A 20090-nucleotide genomic window follows, 5' to 3' on the forward strand; every position below is an offset into this window, starting at 1 on the left:
CAATCTGAAACCTACTGGACCAGCAGTGGGCATTCAAAATGCACAGGAAGAGGTTTGGCCTAGAAAAAGCCGACTATATTTGGGGTAGAACCTTTACCACTGAAAGAACAGAATGGAGAAGATGGTAGAGGAGATAATCTCTCATGGTCATTTCTAGTTCTATCTCTATAGCTGGTTGGAGAATTTTCCTTTATGATGCTTTAAGTAAAATTTCCACTGCTAGCACCCAAACAGTTTGTCTGGAGTTGTGAAGTCTACCACCAGAAGTCTTTAAGAGCAAGTTAAACGACAATTTGGCTGGATTTGTTGCCATCCATGCAGCTGGAAAGGATCTTTTGTGGTCATTTTCAGGATCTTTGGAGATGCATAGTTCTGTTTAAGGTGCTTTCAGGAGCATTTCTGCTGCCAGCAGGAAGTTGGGTTGGATAAGACATTAGGTTCTTCCTGATGAGTCAGCGATCCCTGTTATAATGGGAACTTAAGAAAATCCTCCTGGTTCCCCAAAGAACTGATCCCAGTCTCCTGGGAAGGAACTTAACAGCTTTATTTATATATTATAAAACTTGGGCCTACAGACCCTAACTGCAACAACGTCAAGAGCCATCTTAACACCGTTCCTGCTGCTTCTCAGACACCACCAGGAGGCCAATGGCCTCTCCTACAAACATTATCTCTTTCGTTATCTGTATCATTCCTGTAACTCTTTGCCACAATCCCAAACTTTACTGCCCTGCAAAGCCACACACCTCAGCCCATTGGGGGACTCACAGGCAACCCCCATATCTTGAGCACCTTTAATCACCTCAGGCAGTATTTCACGGCCTCCTTAAAATCACCATAGCTAATTAATGCCAAGGTCTTTATCGACCACTTTTTCAACACTGGAGGTTGTCGGTGGGCCTGCCACTCTAAGAGACCTTAGAATCAACCATTTGCCTATGTGTTCTGTACAAAATACAGCACTGTCAATGTACACCCTGAGAATCTCTGTACGCAGGAACAAGGACATTTCATTCTTAATAGTGGATGGCCTGTGGGACCACATTTCTGGGAGGATCCACTTCAGGGCAGGTTCTTGTGTGAAAGAGGTGTCCCTACCACAACCCTGCCCTTCTGCCTTCTCCTCTGATATTCAGTCTGTGGATAAAATCCTAGAAGGGCCAGAGAAACAGCTTGAGCTCCATGTGGTGAGGAGTCCCTTTTGTTGTAGATACGATGCTCTGAACTGATATCTGTCCCGCCCTCAGTGTCTGTGGCAAGAGGAGAGGGTCTTGGGGAGCTCTTGTCTAGAAGGCCTGTTGATCAGTCAGCCAAGGAAGTCCCCCAAACATCAGTTGCAGCCACATTCCTCTATGATCATGTCTTCATGATGACGCAGCATCACCTCCCCTTTCTCATAGTACAACATGGACAGTGGGCTCATTTTGACTGGGGCACAGGCTGGGCAAGGCACTCGATGGGGCTGGTATAACTTCAGCAAACTCTGTGAGGAACAAAGGAAGGGGAAATAGCACATTAGCTGCAAGAAGTCGTATAAATATTAAGAGATTACTAAAGGACAGACTCCCAGTCAAATGGAGACAGGATCATGGCTCAGCGGCAAAACACTTGTTTTGCCTACCTCTCCAGTTAAAAGAATCATGTAAGAAGTGATGTGAAAGACCCCCACATAAGATCTTGGAAAGCCACTGCCAGTCGGACTAAATAGTACTGATCTTGAGAGACCAACAGTCTGACATAGTATAAGGCATTAATGTGTGTTCAGGTCTCAGCCACGTGCCACGTTTAGACAGCTCTGACAGCCCTCATCTTGTTTACTCACTCTATCCAAGCCCCCTTCCCCTGAATGGGGAATGATTGAAGGTCTTTCTGATTTGAGAAGCCTTGAATTAAACCCCAATTCATCAGGGCATCCAAATGTACACACCTGGATCTTGTTTCCTCTCCAGAAACTGGAATTTACAACTGTGGTAATCCAAATGTACACACCAAGATCAACTGGATCTTGTTTCATCTCCAGAAACTGGAATTTACAACTGTGGTTTAATTTCTGTTTAGAATCTTAATTTGTGGGGAGGAGAGAGACCCCATCTTGCTCATGTTTCTGCATTCAGGTATTATAGCAAATTGGACTACGTTTTGAGGATTAAAAGCATGTGGAATGATATGGTATAGCCCAGTCTCATAAACTAAGCAGGGTCGGAACTTTCATGGAAGGCTCCACAGAGGAAGGCAACGGCACATCATTTCTGCTTCTCACTTGCTTTGAAAACCCCTTGCTGGGGTCATCATAAGTTGTACGTAGGTACAGATGAGAATAAAATGGAGAAGGGCAGAGAACTATTTATTTCACCCTGACCTCTGTGGAGCAAGGGCAAAGTAAATAAAGTACAAAATGAATAAATGCAATCCTTCTCCCTTAAGTGATTTCACTGCCAATCTAGGGGTGTCCAGAAAGGGGGGGGGAGAGACTCCAGCAAAGTGACAAACTTTTCCCCCATTCCAGCATTAACAACACGACTGGGCTGAAGGGTCAACTTTAATGGGCAAAACAGTGTGTGGTGAAGCTTAACCTCCTCCTCCCCAGCATTCTGGCCATGATCTAAACTAGAGTCCTATGCAGCAGCTATTTCCCTTTTTAAAAGGCCAGGAAGATTTGAATATGGAACTTCCAGTGTTTTGTCTGGTGTGGACTCTCAGCCATCATTAAATTTCTCCTTCCCTATACTTTTGCAGACCCATTTTCCGCCTCCCAAAGGCTGCAAAAAATACCCATGAAGTGTAGTTGCCTCCTACCTGAATATATGCATGATTGGTTGGCTTGAAGGTCTCATCCACAGGTGATGGGCAGTCTCCGTCGCAGCGGTATGCGTTGAACTTCTTGGGGTACACAATCCAGCTTCCCCAGCCAGTCTGTTCAAAGTCCACCATCATATCTACTCTCTTGCACAGAGATCGGCCTTCCTCTCCAAAGCTGGCGGTGGACTGATCAGTCTCTTTAATCCTTTGCTTTTGCTTTCTGTTCCGCCGATGCCGCCGGCCCCCGATTTCTTTGGAAGTGTTGTTGTCCAACATGACGTGCTTTGACATCTCCACCGTCCTGATGAGACTCGGAGCAGGAGAGGAAGCAGCTGAGAACTTATCTTTGGAAAAGATAACAAGAAAGACTCTATCGGCCACACTGTGGGTCACCATACCGCACTGTGACTCGCTGGCGTCATTATGCCCAGATTTATCCTGGAACAAGCTGGCTGCTCCTACATCGTTGTTCTCAGAAGGGTCCTCCTCCTCCCAGTTCTGAACATCTGGATCGTCCTTATCATCACTAGAAATCACAACTTGGTGGAGCCAGAAGCGGAGCATGCTGGTGATGTTAAATACCTTCCAGGGAGAATGGCTGAAGGAGGAAGAGCTGATAAAGGAGCCAAGGAAGAGTTTGTCTGTGCAGGTCTGATTCTCATGACAGGTGTGCCTGTGGCTATGGTAGATGCTCACAGTGACGTTTCTTGCCTGAGAGAAGGGCAGCAGATGAACCCGGAGCTCTGCCAATCTCACTTCGTGGTTGCTGGAAATGGAGGTCATGTCAAAAAAGAAGCACCACTGATCGTCAATCTGGAAAGAACCTGGAAGGTAGGAAAAAAGAACATTGGGGGAAAGGGCTTGAGTGGAGAAAAGCAATGGCTTAACACTTTAAAGCTTCTTATCAGTCTTTGGACACCAAGCAGTGTTTACTGAGAGATCGAACAGAAAGATTCCAGTGTGGGAACCTATGAAGGCCAGTGTATGCTTCTGGACCCATGGAGCATAAGAGCATGGTAACATGCATTCTGAGAGGGGGACCACTCTATTCTAGCAGCCTTTTGTTCATACAGCCTCCTTTCCAGATTAAACTCAAGATGGTTTTACCTGTTTACTACTCCATGCATAGTGATGACCGGCTGGCATCTCTGACTCCATAAACCTACCTCTCCAAAGCAGTTTTTTGACTTTTAAAAAAATCTCTCTGCACACCTGGATTTGAATTTGGGAGTCATTGCTAAGTTCTTGGCCAGTGAAAAGGCATGATCGCTAGCCATGGGCATGCCATTATCTCTCCGTTTAATGTACTTCATAAGGAAAAGGTTAAATTTAACATATTGTAAATTGCAGCAAATTCTAGGGAAGGATTCTAAGGGCACTTCAAAAGCAGGCGCCAACCTACCCAAAGTTAGCCATGACTGAACTGTTCCATAGGCAAGCATATCCTATTGTAGCAGAATGCTAACTGGATTTACCAATGGGAATGATAATAGCCTATTATTAACAACTATTTTTATTAATTATTTATCCTAATAATAATCTTATTATTCTTGCATTTAAAACTGTTAAGTGTTATGCAAATATTTTAAACATTTTAACAATTCTTAGTTCCCAGTGGCAGCCAAGAACATACACATTTATTATTTATTTTACTTAGTATATTTTTATGCCACCTTTCCACCTAATCAAGGTTTCCCAAGGCAAGTAAACTTTATTTATACCCCACCTTTCTCCCTAGCAGGTCACCCAGTGAACTTCCTTGGCAGAGGGGGGATTCAAACCTGGGTCCCCCATATCCCAGCCTGACACTCTAACCACTGTACCACGCTGGCTGTCACATATTGCAGGATGCAATCTGAATATACTAATAATGTAAAAAGAATACTTCCTTTCCAAGGCCTACTTCTTTTTGAGAAACATACTTTTGACATAAGGCAAGAGAATCTTAACAGAGCTGAAGTCCCACTGAAATCAGATGGGCTTAATGGCATAATTATGCATTTAAATCCCGTTCGTTCTCTCTGGACAAGGGGCATTGACAGCCTTTGCAATTTACAGCCAAAAGAAATCCACAATCTAGAAAATTAATTCAGAGAATCATAGAATCATAGAGTTGGAAGGGACCCCCAGGGTCATCTAGTCCAACTCCCTGCACAATGCAGGAAATTTACAAATACCCCCCCAAACACACACAGTGACCCCTGTGGTATCTGGCAGCATCACCTCCACACCACCTGCACAAGCAACTATTTATATCTATGCAGACATGAATGTGCATGGCGCTATAGAAAAGGAAGAGGGGTCCCCACTTACAGTAGTTTAGAAGCAACTTATATATACAGGTGAATTACTTCATTTACACCACAGCTTCTCCTCAATGGGGACACCAAGCAGCTTTCGTGATTTTCCTCTCCATTTTATCCCCACAACAACCCTACGAGGTAGGTTATGCTAAGTGTGTGTGACTGGCCTAAGGTCACCCAGCAAGTTTCCATGGCAGGGAGTGGATATGAACTTGTGTCTCCCAGTTCCTAGTCTGATACTCTAACCACTACATTGCATTGGTTCCCAAAACGTACAATACTTATAGTATTATATTAGTATAGTAGTCATTCACTTTTTCTTTTTTTGTTTGCTATGGCACTATTAAAATGATAAAACTTTTAAAACAGACTAAAATATGACACCAGAGATACGAGTTATCTGTTGCTGGGCGACCAGTCCGACTCTACCCCAGAGGACCTGGATCGGGTGCTTCAGGATGTGGTGGGCTGGCTGAGACTGAGGCGATTGAAATTGAATCTGACGAAGACGGAGGTCCTGTGCCTAAGTCGGACCAGCTCAGGATTAGGGATCCCACTACCAACCTTCGATGCGGTGCTATTGGTGCCAGCGCCGGAGGTTAGGAGTTTGGGAGTGCTCTTGGATGCCTCCTTAACAATGGAGGCCCAGGTAGCAGCCACTGCCAAGGCAGCCTTTTACCATCTAAGGCTGATTAGGCAGTTGGTTCCCTTCCTCGAATGCAATGACCTGGCAATGGTGATCCACGCAATAGTCACCTCGAGATTGGACTACTGCAACGCTCTCTACATGGGGCTGCCCTTGTCCCAGTGTATGCATTTGTATTTTATGGCATTTTAATCTATGTACACCGCCTTGAGCCTGCATGCGCAGGCAAGGCGGGATAAAAATCTAAAATAATAAGTAATAAAGGAAGGAGAGAGTGAGATAAACAGGAAAAGAGCCTGTTTCCCTTTTTGTTCCAGGTGCTTAGACTTAATTTCAGTGATGGGGGGGCTAAGGAGTTGTGCTAAAGGAGAAAAATAAAGCTATAGGCCTTCAAGATAATCATCAACACATACCATTAGTTAATTGGTTAATTAGATCATGGATGATAAAAAGACCAGAGGGATCTAACTCTCATTACATTTCATTGTTCTTTTGTCCACTAACACCCGCCAGTTCTTTTGATATAAAAGCCTTTGTAGAATGCTTGGAAAAAGTTCACACCCATTAAAGCTTTTGAAGTGCTGACAAAATACTGAGGAGAAAGTGCTGGTATTGTCTGTGTACAATCATTTTCGGCACTTGTGAGAAAGAAAGCAAAAGGGAGCAAATCCACATTCACATGTATACATGGTGAAGAAGTTCGTATCTCCTGTGTCTTCTGAGAGACCTTATAACCCAAATTGCGAACATACAAACATTGTTTTGGCCTTTCTGAGACCCGCAATCCTTACCAGAGTTGGCAGCATTTTGTGGAAGTTGTGGTGTTGTCTTCTCTTTCACCTACCCTCACCTTCTCTCATCCTTTCAGTGAGCAATTTATGGCTAATTTTAAAAGACCCAAAATGTTGCCTTCTGTCTTCCCACTGAAGGCAGAGGTCTGAGTTATATCTCGTGGTGTGATTTTCTTGATAATTTTTAAATAGATTGCAGCCACAGGGGGGCGCAATTTAAAAGGGAAGGACTGGTATTAGGACCCAAGTCAAGGCAATTCTGACAACCAAGGCCTAGAAGTCCGAGGGGACCTGGCTCAGCTGTAGATCCAGTGCATGAACTCACAATGCACAAAAATTATAGATTTTGTTAATCTAAAAGGTTCCAGTGGACTTCTGTTTAATTTGGGGGCAAAAAACACAGCTACTCCTCTGAAATGTTGTGTTGATGTTATTTCACAATTAAAATACATTTCCCTCCCACAGCTGATATGATTGTATGTATTGGATGGTATGGGATGCTGAGGCGTGGATGTTACAAGTTTGTATCAGGCTGACAGGAATATTGTTCAGGGCTTTATAGGTGTATAGGGGGAGGGGGTTGGGAGTCGACTACTTAACTCTCTTTGTGCAATAGAACAAAGTTTGAGTCCAGTGGCCCCTTTAAGACCAACAAAGTTTAATTTCGGGTATAAGCCTTTATGTGCATGCACAAAATGTGACTGACTTTTACTGCAGAAGGCACATGCTAGTTTCTGGATCACGCAGAGTACTTCATCACACAGAATGGCAAAGTAAATGATACTCAAATGATGAAAAGGCCACTTATAAACGCTTTAACTCTTTTGACAAAATTCCATCAATTGTCACCTAATTCAAAAACATTTTTCACTTCAAACAGCAGGGTAGGTAGTGGGTTATTGACCTCATGACCTGAATGTTCCCCTAGTTTTTGGTCATCTGACAGGATGAAGCCAAAGAGAGGAAAGAAACCCTACCTTTTCTTTTTAAATGCTTCCACACAGAGACTTACCTGGCACCAAATACATATTGTAGGTAGATTTACCAACAGCCTAGAGAAAAAAGTGCTCTTTTAATAGAGGGTTACCTCACCTGCCCATTTTCAAGCATTAAGCCTCCATTAATATGACTGGACATTTTTTCTCCAGGTTGTTGGCAACCCCTAAACATAGTTCTTTAATAACTGTCCTTGTGTTCATCAAAGGATAGCATACGTGCCTCTCTCCTCTGTCATTTTATTCTCACAACAGCCCTGTCAGGTAGGTTAAGGTGTGAGACAGTGACTATCACAGCATACCCTTTCAGAAGAAGAGTAGTGAAACAGATTGCTAGTGGAATAGATTGCTAGTCCCTGGCATGCCACAGTTCTAACCTGAGAATCCTCTACAGTTTGGGGGGGTGGGGGTGGACATCCAGTGCAGAATCTTGAGGCTCATTAAAGAATGGTCCAGTCCCAGAACTGATCTGAATGCCCTTGACCTGGCTAGTCCAGGGAAGCCCAATCTCCTCAGGTCCTAACCAGGGTCGGCAGGATAGTCCAGGCAAGCCCGATCTCGCCAGGCCCTTGGATGGGAGACCTCCAAGGAATACCAGGGCCAGGACAGAGGCAGGTTATCAAGCCACCGCTCTGAAACGTCCTCGCCCCACTAGAGGTCGCCAGAAGTCACAGTTTCAGGATTTGTGCCTCACACGTCCTCGCCCCACTAGAGGACGCCCCACTCGAGGCCGCCAGAAATCACAGTTGTAGATTTGTGCATCACCGTGACTTCCAGGCTCGCAAGCACGCGCGCACAAACGCACAAAATACTCACACACACACCCCAAAAAAAGAACGGTTCTGCATGTCCAGAGAGCTGGACCAGAGAGCTGTAAAGAGTTAAGGAAGGAGAATCGCCGAGCACTATGTTAAATGCCATTTCCAGGAAATTATTGCCTCCTCCCTGCACACCCCAAACGCACACACACACCCCAAAAAAAGAACTGTTCTGCATGTCAGCATCCCAGTCCTGAGAGGTGTAAAGAGTTAAGGAAGGAGAACCGCGGAGCACTGCGTTAAATGCAATTTCCAGGAAATTATTGCCTCCTCCCTGCATAACCTTTGAGATTAGAGGAGGTTGCAACTTCCAGGGAAGTTATATCTCAGGGTCGCCCTCCTCTAATCTCAAAGGTTATGCAGGGAGGAGGCAATAATTTCCTGGAAGTTGCATTTAACGTAGTGCTCGGCGGTTCTCCTTCCTTAACTTGACAGGGTCCGCGTATCTCTTCTCAGAAAGGAGTCTCTGCTGCAGCTTGGGGCAGTAATGACAGAGCCAGATCGGGACCCAGATTCAAATCCCACCCCCAACCTCTCCGTGCGGACCTGAGCTGGTGCTCGCCGACCGAGCCCGTGACCCAGGAGAGGGGGAGAATGTACCTTGGCCGGAATTCTCTGGAGACAAAGCGGGATGAAGTCTAACTTCCTGGCTGCGGGGCGGTATTGACCCTAATCTTCGTGGGGGCGGCGGGGCGTCAGACTCCGCCGAAATTTTCAGGAAGGTGCTCAGCCTCCCCCGGGAGCCACCCTTGCTCCTAGCAAAGCAATGCTTCTGGCCCAGCCCCAGCCCCCTCCCCCGGGAAATTGGAAAGTCTACACCCTTGCATGTGCTTAGTATTTTTTCTGTTCTGTGCAACCTTGTGGATCCTGAAGATATCTGTATTCAGTAATATCCTGAAGATTCATTGCTATGAAGTAATAGCAACCAACCAAGAGTGAATGAGGATTCATATGAAAACCTCCATGCTTTGTTTATAGAGTTTATTTTAAATGTTAAAGTGCATAGGTTGTATTGCATTGCCTCTCTTATGTCTGTGTTTAAGTACATGTGTAGTAACAGCAGTTACATATTCTTAATAACCATAGGTGGGAGTTCCGCTGTCAAAACCGACTGAACCTGCCCACTCTCCCTGCAGATATTAGGACCTTAGTGGGTTACAGGTTCATGGCCCCTTGATGCTGCTACTGTTTTCATACTTCATAAAAGGTTTGCCTAGTGAGTATCCACTCATTACATCTGAGGAAGTGGACTCGAGTCTACAAAAGGCGGCAAATAAGAAGTATGCTGCCTGGAGGGTGAAAAAGAATTAACGAAGCAAGGAAAGCTATGGGGGCTTTCAGGAGGAGATAAAGAGGGAAATGTGTTGGAAGGGGATACAGAGGAAAGTTTTTGGGCGGCCCCTCCCATGCAACTGGTCCTGGTTCAGCCCTTTCTCAAATGCAAACAAAACATTTCAGAAACGGTTCCGGTATATGCATATAAACTTTTTGTAATATCCTGGGTTTTATTCGTTGTTCCTTAGGCACTTGTGTGTTCCAAACAGAATTGTCAATTAGTTTTTAATATTTCCATTTGATAGAAAATAAGTTAAAGCTGAGAGCTGGTGAGACAGAACAATCTGCACTCTTCACTTAATTAAGGTCAATTAGAGGTTTGGTACCAGGTCTCCGATGTCGTCATAGAGCCCAACGCATACATTTTCATGCTAGTTCTCCTTTTGTTCCCATTGGGTTGGTGATTACTTCATTTTGAGTCTCCGTAACTACCCCATCCTAGAATCATAGAGTTGGAAGGGATCTCCAGGATCATCTAGCCCAACCCCCTACACAATGCAGATTAACAACTACCTCCCCCCCTCCAGCCCCAGTGACCCCTGCTTCATGCCCAGAAGATGGAAAGAGCGCCTCCAGGATCCCCGGCCAAACCGGCTGGAGAAAATTGCTTCCTGACCCCAAAGTGGCAACTAGCATTTCCCTAGGTGTGTAAGAAAGGGCCGTGAAAGGTCCTTACCTATTCAGCTTCTCTATTTGGAGAGATTTACATGTGTGCAGATGGATGAACCTCCATTCTACCCACCCATTAAATCAGAAGAAAAAGAGTTGGTTTTTATGCCTCGCTTTTCTGTTCCCTAAGGAGTCTCAGAGCGGCTTACAATTGCCTTCCCTTCCTTTCCCCACAACAGACACCCTGTGAGGTAGGTGGGGCTGAGAGAGTTCTGAGAGAACTGTGACTTCAATAGGGAATGGGGATTGCGCAGGAGGAAGACGCTGTGGGCAATCCTGCCCGATCATTCATTCATTTTTTTTAAAAATTCATTCATTCATTTGTTCATCTGAAATATTTATATCCCGTCTTCTTCCCGATCACTGTTCAAATTTATTGTATTCTGGACGCTGCTGTAAGGCAAAAGGCCTGTCCAAGTGAAGGGAGTGTCTGTCATTGACCAGAATAAAACAGACCGCCAAAAGGCATTTCCAAGAGGAACGACATTTATTCCAGCATACTCCAGACAGGAAGCATCTGAGGTAGCTCTGACTCCTGAAAAATTATGATGGAATTCATTTTGTTAGCCTCCAAGGTGCCCCCTTTTTTATTCCCCTGCTACAGGCTAACAATGCAGTCCTAAACAGAGTTACTCCCTTCCAAGTCCCTGGAATTCAGTGGAGTTAGAGGGGTGTTTCCTCTGTTTAGGATTGCATTTTAAAATGGCTAGCCCATGTTATCTGACCAGTCAGGTCCAAAGAGAACCTTCTTGCCTAGCTGTCACTGCTGTTAATTGCATAGCTGTTAATTGATCACATATATCTGTTTGTTTGCAAGGTGCTGCTGACTGCACATACAGAGCCTGCATGTATCTGAAGAAGTGGGCTTTGCACACAAAAACTTAAACCTTGAATCAAACTTTGTTGGCCTTAAAGGTGCCACTGGACTCAAACTTTGTGCTGCTGCTTCAGACCAACATGGCTACCCCACCTGAATCTGTCTGCAGGTGTACAGTTTGCAGATGTGTAGGCTCTGCCCAGACCCTCCATGCATGGTTGGAGGGGTGTGGTCCTTCTCCACAATTATTCATCCAGACCCTCAGTCGTGTGGCACGAATAGAGCAACTGCAAAGTTCAGTTGCTAGTAAAAGCAAAACAGAATTACAGGGTTGTTTTTTTAAAAATCCTGCTGTCCATTTCTTTGTTTCATAGATCGTATTCCATCTCTCAGCACATGGCTTCATGCTAATGGGAAACCATCAATTAACACAAATAAAAATGTAACATCCTATCAAAAAAACCCTTAATCTCAAGAAAACAAAGTAATGGGAATGGTGGGATTCACTGCCAGTAAGGTAGTCGCGGCCATGATGGCCGCCTTTTATAAGAGTTTAGACAGCTTCACGAAGGGGAGGTCCACCAATAGCTACTATCCATGATGACTAAAGGGAACTTCCATGTACAGCAGCAGCAAACCTAATTCCATAAACAATATGCCATTCTGGAAAAGGCACCCTGATCTGGGTAGTCCAGGATAGCCCAATCCCATCAAATCTTGAAAGCTAAGCAGGGTCAAGCTGGCCCTGGCTAGTATTTGGATGAGAGACTTCCAAGGAATACCAGGACTGTGTCACGGAGGCAGGTAATGGCAAACCACCTCTGAACATCTCCCACCTTGAAAACCCTACGGGGTCACCATAAGTCAGCTGTGACTTAGACAGCACTTTCTACCACCCCCATGGAAAACACTCTGTTTCTAGTCGCTGCACGTCGCCTCTGAAACTGTGATTACACAAAGTGGAACCTTGGGAAATCTGAGAGTCAAAACAGATGAGATGGCATGAGAAAAATGAAGTCAGAACAGAAACTAGTGAAGGTTCCTAGTAATTTGTTTGGAGTTCTTCTGCTTTTCACAAAGTCCAGACATCTATGAGAGAATTAAACTTTAAGTTAATATACCTTTTTTTAAACTCCATTAAACCATGCCATATTTACAAACCATCATTCCTTAAGGTTTAGAGAGGACAGAGAGCTAAAGGTAAAGGCATATTTTTCCCTTTTGTGATGGCAGTGCCCAGGTGTGTAAAATAAAGTCCAAATCTGGTCAAATAATGCAACAAGACATTACTCCTGCCCTGGACCTACCTGTACTGGGGACTGTTAAACATACCACACATAATCTAATTAATTCCTTCATAGTAGCAGCAGGGCAAGGAATTGCTCCATTTTAGAAATATGGGTGTCCTTTTGATATCCAATTGTATTTATTTCTATATTTATACTCCACTTCTCTCCCAAACTGGCTCACAATATTTTTGTCCCCTCTTCCATTTTATCCTGAAAGCAATCTTGTGAGGTAGGTCATGCTGTGATGATGTGATTGGCCTAAGGCTGACCCAGCGAGCTTCCACGGCAAAGTGTAGATTCAGATCAAGATCTCCCAATTTCTAGTCCAGCATTCAAACCGCTATACCACACTGGCACTTTGCAGTCCCCAAAACTGTGGGGGCTGGCCTTAGCTGAGAAATTTACTCAAGACTTACCAAAGGAGTGAACCATCCAGAAGATTTAACAGCTTTGTTATAATGATTATGTGTCATTTGGCTGGCCCTAATAAAAGGTATTATGTGGACTGTGTTCTGGCATTTTAGAGATCTCTTTTTAAACACATTCATCCCGATGCCGTATCTTCTCTTCCCCCAAGACCAATGCAATCATTTGGGACAGAAGTAATAGCTTTTTGAATATTATTGGGTAACTACCCCCCCCTTTATTGTCAGTCGGCTTTATATGGACTTTTTAATCAGGACTTTACTTATGTTTGTATTGTTTAAAGACCCATTCTAAGCTGGTTCAGGCTTTATAGTGTTTTATGCTCTGCTGTGTTTTGAATGGTGGGTTTTATAACTTCAAAGAAGTTTGGTGGTTTTAATTATGTTCTGTTTTGTAAGCCACCATGCACAGGTTCCCCAGAGAGATGGCATAGAAATTTCCTAAATAAATTTATTTGTATCCTGTTTTCACCCCCCCCCAGTGAGCCCCCAAAGTAGCTAACTACATCCTCCCTTCCTTCAGTTTCTTCTCATAAAAACAACCCTGTGGGATCAATGAGGCCAAGAGAGTGTGACCGGCCCAACTGTCACCCCACAAGCTTCCAGGGCGGAGGGGGAGAGAGAACCTGGACTTCCCAGATCTTAGTCTGGTGTTTTAATCATGCCGCCACTCTGGCATGTCTTCTTGTATATTGTGCAATTTTCTGCATTGATAAATTGTTGTGTCTGTTTAAAACTTTTTTCAGTTTTGTGCACTTGAAGTAGCAGGGGAGTAGGCATTCAGTTAGTGAATCAAAGGGCTAAGTGCCCTCTCCCCTTCCCATGCACCTCCACTCTAACCTGGGCCCTTGCATGGCTGTAACTTCCCTTTCAAAGGGAGATCTATGATCTCCATCATATCTTGCTTAATCCTCACTTGATAGGCAGGCAGTCCCTCTGAATACCTTTACACACAGTATCTGAGCAAATATGTCCATTTCCCTTTGTCCTATCGCTGCTGGAATGCCTGGAAGACTGTAAGAGCTAAACTGAGGTTTTGAATAATGCCAACTACATTCTCTGTGGAGGTGCCAGCATGGTACAGTGGTTAGCATGCCGGAGCGGGATCTGGAACAGCAAGATCTGAATTCCCAGTCTGCCATGGAAGCTCACTGGGTGACACTCGGCCGATCACAAGCTCTCAGCCTGAGGACAACATGTGTGATCCAGTTTCAAACATGCAGTTTTAGGAATCAGGGAGGCAAAATGGGGGGAGAGATAAGCCATGCAGTTTCTTCTTACACCCACCCACACCCCATCAGGATCAAAGAAGGCACATCTCTGGTTAACTAATTTCTTTTTCTGTTGGATGAGTTGGCAGATAAGGAGTGGAGACAAGGACAGCTGTAGGAAAGCAAGGTGAGTGCATATGTGCAATGCTTGCAATACGACTGAGAACAATATTAAGTGCTCATTCCCACCAGTTGCTTCCAAGTGGCAATCAAACGGTGATTCAAACGGAAGAGTGTTTTCCCAGCACTGATGAAACCTAGCAATTTGTTTCTGTTTGTAATCTTGGAAAGAATGCCAGCTTCTTATGTGGCCTGTAGATGAGATGAAAGAAACCTGTCCTGAATGTTTGCACCTTTGTATGAAAGAGCCATTGCTTTAATAAGAACTACACCCTGACTTTGAGGTGCAATGCACCATTGGTCTATCCAATTTTTTTATTTACTTACTTTATTCATAACTTGCTTTTCTCTCCAACGGGAGCCCAAAGTGGCTTGCATTGATCTTCTCTCCTCTGTTTTATCCTCACAGATAGTTTAGCATCTGACTAGCCCAAGATCACCCAGCATGGTTTCATGGCAGAGTGGAGATTCAAACCTGGGTCTTCCAGATCTTAGTCTGACACTGTAACCCCTAAACTACCCAAAACAGAGATTATTACTAATAGGTTATTTAAGAACATAAGAAGAGCTCTGCTGGATCAGACCAGTAGTCCATCTAGTCCAGCACCCTGTCTCAAATATTGACCAACCAGTTCCTCTGGAGGTCTAACAACAGGGGCGTAGAAGCCAAAGCCTTCCTTTAATGTTCCCTCCTGGCTCTGGGATTCAGAAATTTTGTGCCTCTGAATATGGAAGTCCCCTTTAGTCACCATGGCTGGTAGCCACTGATGGACCTATCCTCCATGAATCTGTCTAATCCCCCTTTTAAAGGAGGTATTTTTTCTAGAGGAAAGAAAAACTAGAAAACTCTTTCTTGAGATACTTTTTAAAAGGCACTTTCTAGCCTTGCAGTTTTCTTATCCCTAGGTCCAAAGTTTTTTTGGGAGGCATTGGCTTTTACTGCCACCAAGTGGCTTCAGTCCTTTCTCTTCCTCACAAACACATCTCCGAGGGTCTCATATGCTTTGAGAACAGCAATCTGACACCATCCATATACAAGAAAAGCAGATAGTTTGAGAGTTGTTGGTAAATGTCTAGGATCATCTCTCTTTTTTTAAACCCAGTCTTTCTCATCCCGGATGCTCTAAATTCATGTTTTGTCACGTGATTAAATATCATAGCATCTTCTACAAATGCTTATAATGAAAATTCCGTAATTATAATGGAAAATTCCATAAGAACTATGGACTGGTATAAAAAGATACAGATAATGGGAAATGGGTAAGCTTTAATCTTTGTAAGAAATTGATTTTTTAAATGCATGATTGGAATATATTTTTGGATCTATATAGCCTTATATACATTTTCCTCATATACATATGTATATACGCACACACAAGTGGGGGAGCCTGAAAGACCCCCCCCCCCACATTGCCAGACTTAGTGTCTTGAGGTTTTGCCAACTACCTTTGACCCCAAGTGCAGTGGTGCTGGTGTCTGGGAGCTGCTCCAAGTCCTCCACTACCATGGCCGGCATGGAGCAGTGCCCAGAGTTCAAATGGCAGGGGCAACCAAAGTGTGACCTCCAAAGCTGACAGGAGTGCATGGGTAGGTTAATAAGGGAGGAGGCAGTTCTTAAGGTATGTTGGTCCCAGACGGTACAGGGCTTTAAAGGTCTAAATCAGCATTTTGAATTGAGCCTGGAAACAAATTGGAAGCCAGTGTAGCGGGAATAAGACTGGAGTGATATGGTCCCTATGACCCATTCCAGCCAATATTCTGGCCCCAGCATTCTGTATTATCTGTAGCTTCTGGACAGTCTTCAAGGGCAGCCCCACATACAGGACATTTCAGTAATCTATTCTACCTGTTACCAGGGCAGGCACCACAGTGGCAAGATCTTTTCTTTAAAGATGAACACAGTTTTATTCCAGCATAGACTTTGGTTTACTAGAGCCTACTTCTTCAGATTCAATCACCAGATCTTCACTAGGCAGTCACAGAAATCCACTTCTGGCCAGAGGATTTTTCAAATGCTTCAAGGATTTAAAGAGAAATATTCTGCACAAACATGGCTTCTCTGCAAAAGTATAGGATTAAGGAATGGATGGTTGCCTTATCCGTCTACAGGGAGCCTGTAGCCTCGACACAGTGAACCTCAGTAGTTTCTGTTTCAAATGGAGAATCTGAAAGAAACTCCTCAGAGAACACCTGAAGAACAGCTCCCCCAATGGGATTAGATTTCTTGCCCAAGCAGAGTCTGCTTGGAATGATCAAAGACTGAAACTAAATGCAAATTTCTCAAGAGCTCCTATTTCACTCCTTTGCTTGCAACATCAGTCTTTCCAGGGTTAAATGCCTCAGCTGGCAAGTGTTCATCATTATTCAACAGCAGTTTGATAAGCAAATAGATTTACAAACACCTCTGTGAGTAGCTGGACTGTTGATAGTTTTTGCTGGGAAGCCGTGTTAGTGGGGTGTAGCAGAGCAAAATTCTATTTCTGTAGCACCTTCAGGACCAACAAAAATTTCCAGGCTATAAACCTCTGTGAGTTACATCTCACTTCATCAGATACCAGGGAGATTCTCTGCCTGAATTGATATTATTGATAATAGCATCCCTTGGAAAGCTCTCAGAGGGTGTCAGACTTTAGCAGTAAGAACATAACATAAGAACATAAGAGATGCCAATGTTGGATCAGGCCAAAGGCCCATCCAGTCCAACACTCTGTATCACACAGTGGCCAGAAATACCAGGTGCCATCAGCAGGTCCACCAGTGGGGCCAGGACATTAGAAGCCCTCCCACTGTTGACTCCCCCCCCCCAAGCACCAAGATGACAGAGCATCACTTGCCCCAGAGTCCCTATCTATACCTTGTGGCTAATAGTCACTGATGGACCTCTGCTCCATATGCTTATCTAATTCCCTTTTGAAGCTGTCCATGCTTGTAGCCACCACCACTTCCTGTGGCAGTGAATTCCAAGTGTTAATCACTCTTTGGGTGAAGAAGTACTTCCTTTTATCCATTCTAACCCAACCGCTCAGCAGTTTCATGGAGTGCCCACGAGTTCTTATATTGTGAGAAAGGGAGAAAAGTACCTCTTTCTCTACCTGCTCTTTCCCATGCATAATCTTATAAACCTCAGTCATGTCACCCCTCAGTCGTTGTTTCTCTAAGTGAAAGAGCCCTAAGCGCCTTAACCTTTCCTCATAGGGAAAGTGTTCCAACCCTTTTATCATTCGAATTGCCCTTTTCTGCATTTTTCGAAAGCTATGATATCCTTTTTAAGGTGTGGTGACCAGAATTGCACACAGTATTCCAAATGAGGTCTCACCATTGATTTATATAGGGGCATTATGATATTGACTGATCTGTTTTCAATACCCTTCCTAATAATCCCCAGCATAGCATTGGCCTTCTTTATTGCAGTCACACACTGTCTCGACATTTTCAGTGAGTTGTCTACTACTTAGTAGCAGTCTGAGAACTCTGATTTTAAATTATGTCCTCCTTTGTCACTGGTTCCTGCCACATATTCATAAGGGTCTTTTCAATGGGCGCATGGCATTCTGGAGTATCCCACAGAGACCCCCACCCTCTTGGGTCTTCCAAACAATAGAGTGGGGACCATATCAGCTATATTTTAAAAAGGAAGTTTAAGAGAAAAGTTAAGTCAGATCTCAGAAGGCTGATTATAGAGGGCCCCAGCTCAGAAGGCCCTGATCACAGTTCTCAGCAACCCTGCCCTTTGACTGGAAGGCATTTTGTGCTGGAGATGGCAAGAAATGTCCTTGTTGGTTCACAACGTCTAGCTTAAAGGCCAATTGATCAGGGGTGGGACCTGCAAAATTTTTCAGAGTTGCTCCTTGAATAGAAAAAGACAGTTCCCTGCCTCGCTATTCTTCACATTAAAGAAGGTTTTTGATGACATCCTGCCTGCTGTTTCTCTTTGGCCTTGGGGCAGACCATTTACCCACCTCCACAGTGAAGTATTCACCAGATATACAATTTAGCAAGCAAGAATGGATAATTTTGTTTCAGGGATGGAAACAAAGCAAGATATAAATCTGTGGAGAGAAGCCTTCCCAGACTTGCTATCCCCAAATCTCCAGGAATTTCCCAAGCCAGAATTTGCAGCCCTAACTGAAAGTCGTCTTTTTATATCTGTGCTGAAATCTTTTGCATTTGGAAAATAGAGTGAAAAGCAGCTCAGTCTTGTATTGGAAGTATTCATTTAGTACATTTTTTATCTGGGAGCTAATGGCAGCAGCATCCAGGGTTTCCCCCTTTCTCCACTGTAGCCTTACAACAACTGTATGAGGCATGTTAGGTCAAGATGATGACTGGTCCATGATCGCCAAGTAAGTTTAGTAGCAAGTACAGATTGAAACCTAGGTCTCCCCAGTCCTTGTCCAACGTTACTGTTCCACACTTGCTATGATGACTGCAAGAGGACTGTATCTCTTTGCTGCCCCTGAACCAATTAGAATTCTTGGGGCTCAGCTGCTGGATTTTGGCAACCCAGTTTTCTGGTGAATCCTCCAAAGTGATCTTAAAACATAAAGGGAATCAGAAACTAAGACCAGAATCCTCTCTCCTAGGTACAGATCTAGCACTTTACCAATTGTATCATCTTAGTATTTCCCCCCAAATCTGATAACCCCCAGCTCAAGGTGGACTTGAATGGTGCTTTGACAGGTTCCATGGGCCACTTTAATCATCCAGCCAATTGAGTAGCCTGTGTGGAATGGGCTCAGGGTGCAGGATTTCTCTGTCTTGTTCCAAGAAGGTCTGGAAAGGTTGAGGCGTCAAACCAATAGTACTGGATAGCACGAAAAAACACTTTCAGCACCCCAGGTAATGGACAGCAGCTGCTGCCCAGCAAACAAATGCACACAAAGGCATTAGTATGGGGCCTAGGACCAAATTACACAGACCACTGTGCCCTGCTCAAAATCCTACCAAATAAATATCTACATGTAGCCTACCAGATTACACTGCATAAAAAACACCTTGTAAGTGAATCAGCAGATGTGCTTTGTAACTCTCTGGACATAAAGGGGAAACTTGAACAATGACTCACCCGTCATATCCTGTCGCAAAGACGCACCTATCTTATCTCTGGTGTACATGAGAATGAAATAAATAATAATGAAATAAATTAAGAATATGTGACACAATGGCCACAGACTTCATAATAGTTTTAATATAAAAGAGATGAACAGAGTTTAAGATTAATTTCTGAGATAGAATAGTGACAATCTTTGATGAACAGAGTTTAAGATGAATTTCTAAGACAGAATAGGACAGTCTTTAACCATGATTTGCACTATCTCTGAAAGCTTTGGAATTGGAAACTGTGGTAATTGACTAAAGAAAGTGCACTTGTTGATGAAATAATCATATGATCAGTATCAGTGGGCCTTCCTTTGATGTTTTCCAGTTAAAACCAGCATCAAAGCCCACTCTGCTTTCAAAATCCCAGTTGAATGAATTAAGGATGCTGGATCCCATATTTTTGGTTCATTGGGTTATCAGCGCCTTTGATCTTTTGTTAGGGAAAAGCCATTATTTTCTTTCTGGGGCTCCTGAAAGCCAGCTTTTTGCATAGGAGGAAAACAAGTCATTGGAACTTTGGTTCTCCTGCCCATAGTGGCATTAGGGCAATGCATTTTGGCTTCTTATTCTGTAAAATGGGTTTGTACTTCAGAAGATTCCTGTGATGATCAAAGCATAAGGATATCAATGGGAGTTATCAGTGACTTCAGAGGGACTCTTAATGTGTGAGTGATTTAATAAACAGTTAAACACCCACTTCTTTGAAGATGAA

At 43.9% G+C, this 20090-nt stretch overlaps 1 protein-coding gene across 1 annotated transcript; it reads right to left on the reverse strand.

The window, feature by feature from the left end:
• Positions 1-1330: 1330 nt before the first annotated feature.
• Positions 1331-19350, reverse strand: LOC107108164 (nodal homolog 2-A-like). Its single transcript, XM_015408564.1, has 3 exons — positions 19344-19350; positions 2797-3623; positions 1331-1483 (listed from the first exon to the last, which is right to left on the reverse strand). Exons 1-3 carry the CDS (start codon positions 19348-19350, stop codon positions 1331-1333), a joined length of 987 nt encoding a protein of 328 aa, XP_015264050.1.
• Positions 19351-20090: the final 740 nt, after the last annotated feature.

This window comes from Gekko japonicus, unplaced genomic scaffold (genome assembly GCF_001447785.1).
Source record: "Gekko japonicus isolate JY-2015 unplaced genomic scaffold, Gekko_japonicus_V1.1 scaffold1377, whole genome shotgun sequence".
In the NCBI taxonomy this organism is placed as follows: domain Eukaryota; kingdom Metazoa; phylum Chordata; class Lepidosauria; order Squamata; family Gekkonidae; genus Gekko; species Gekko japonicus.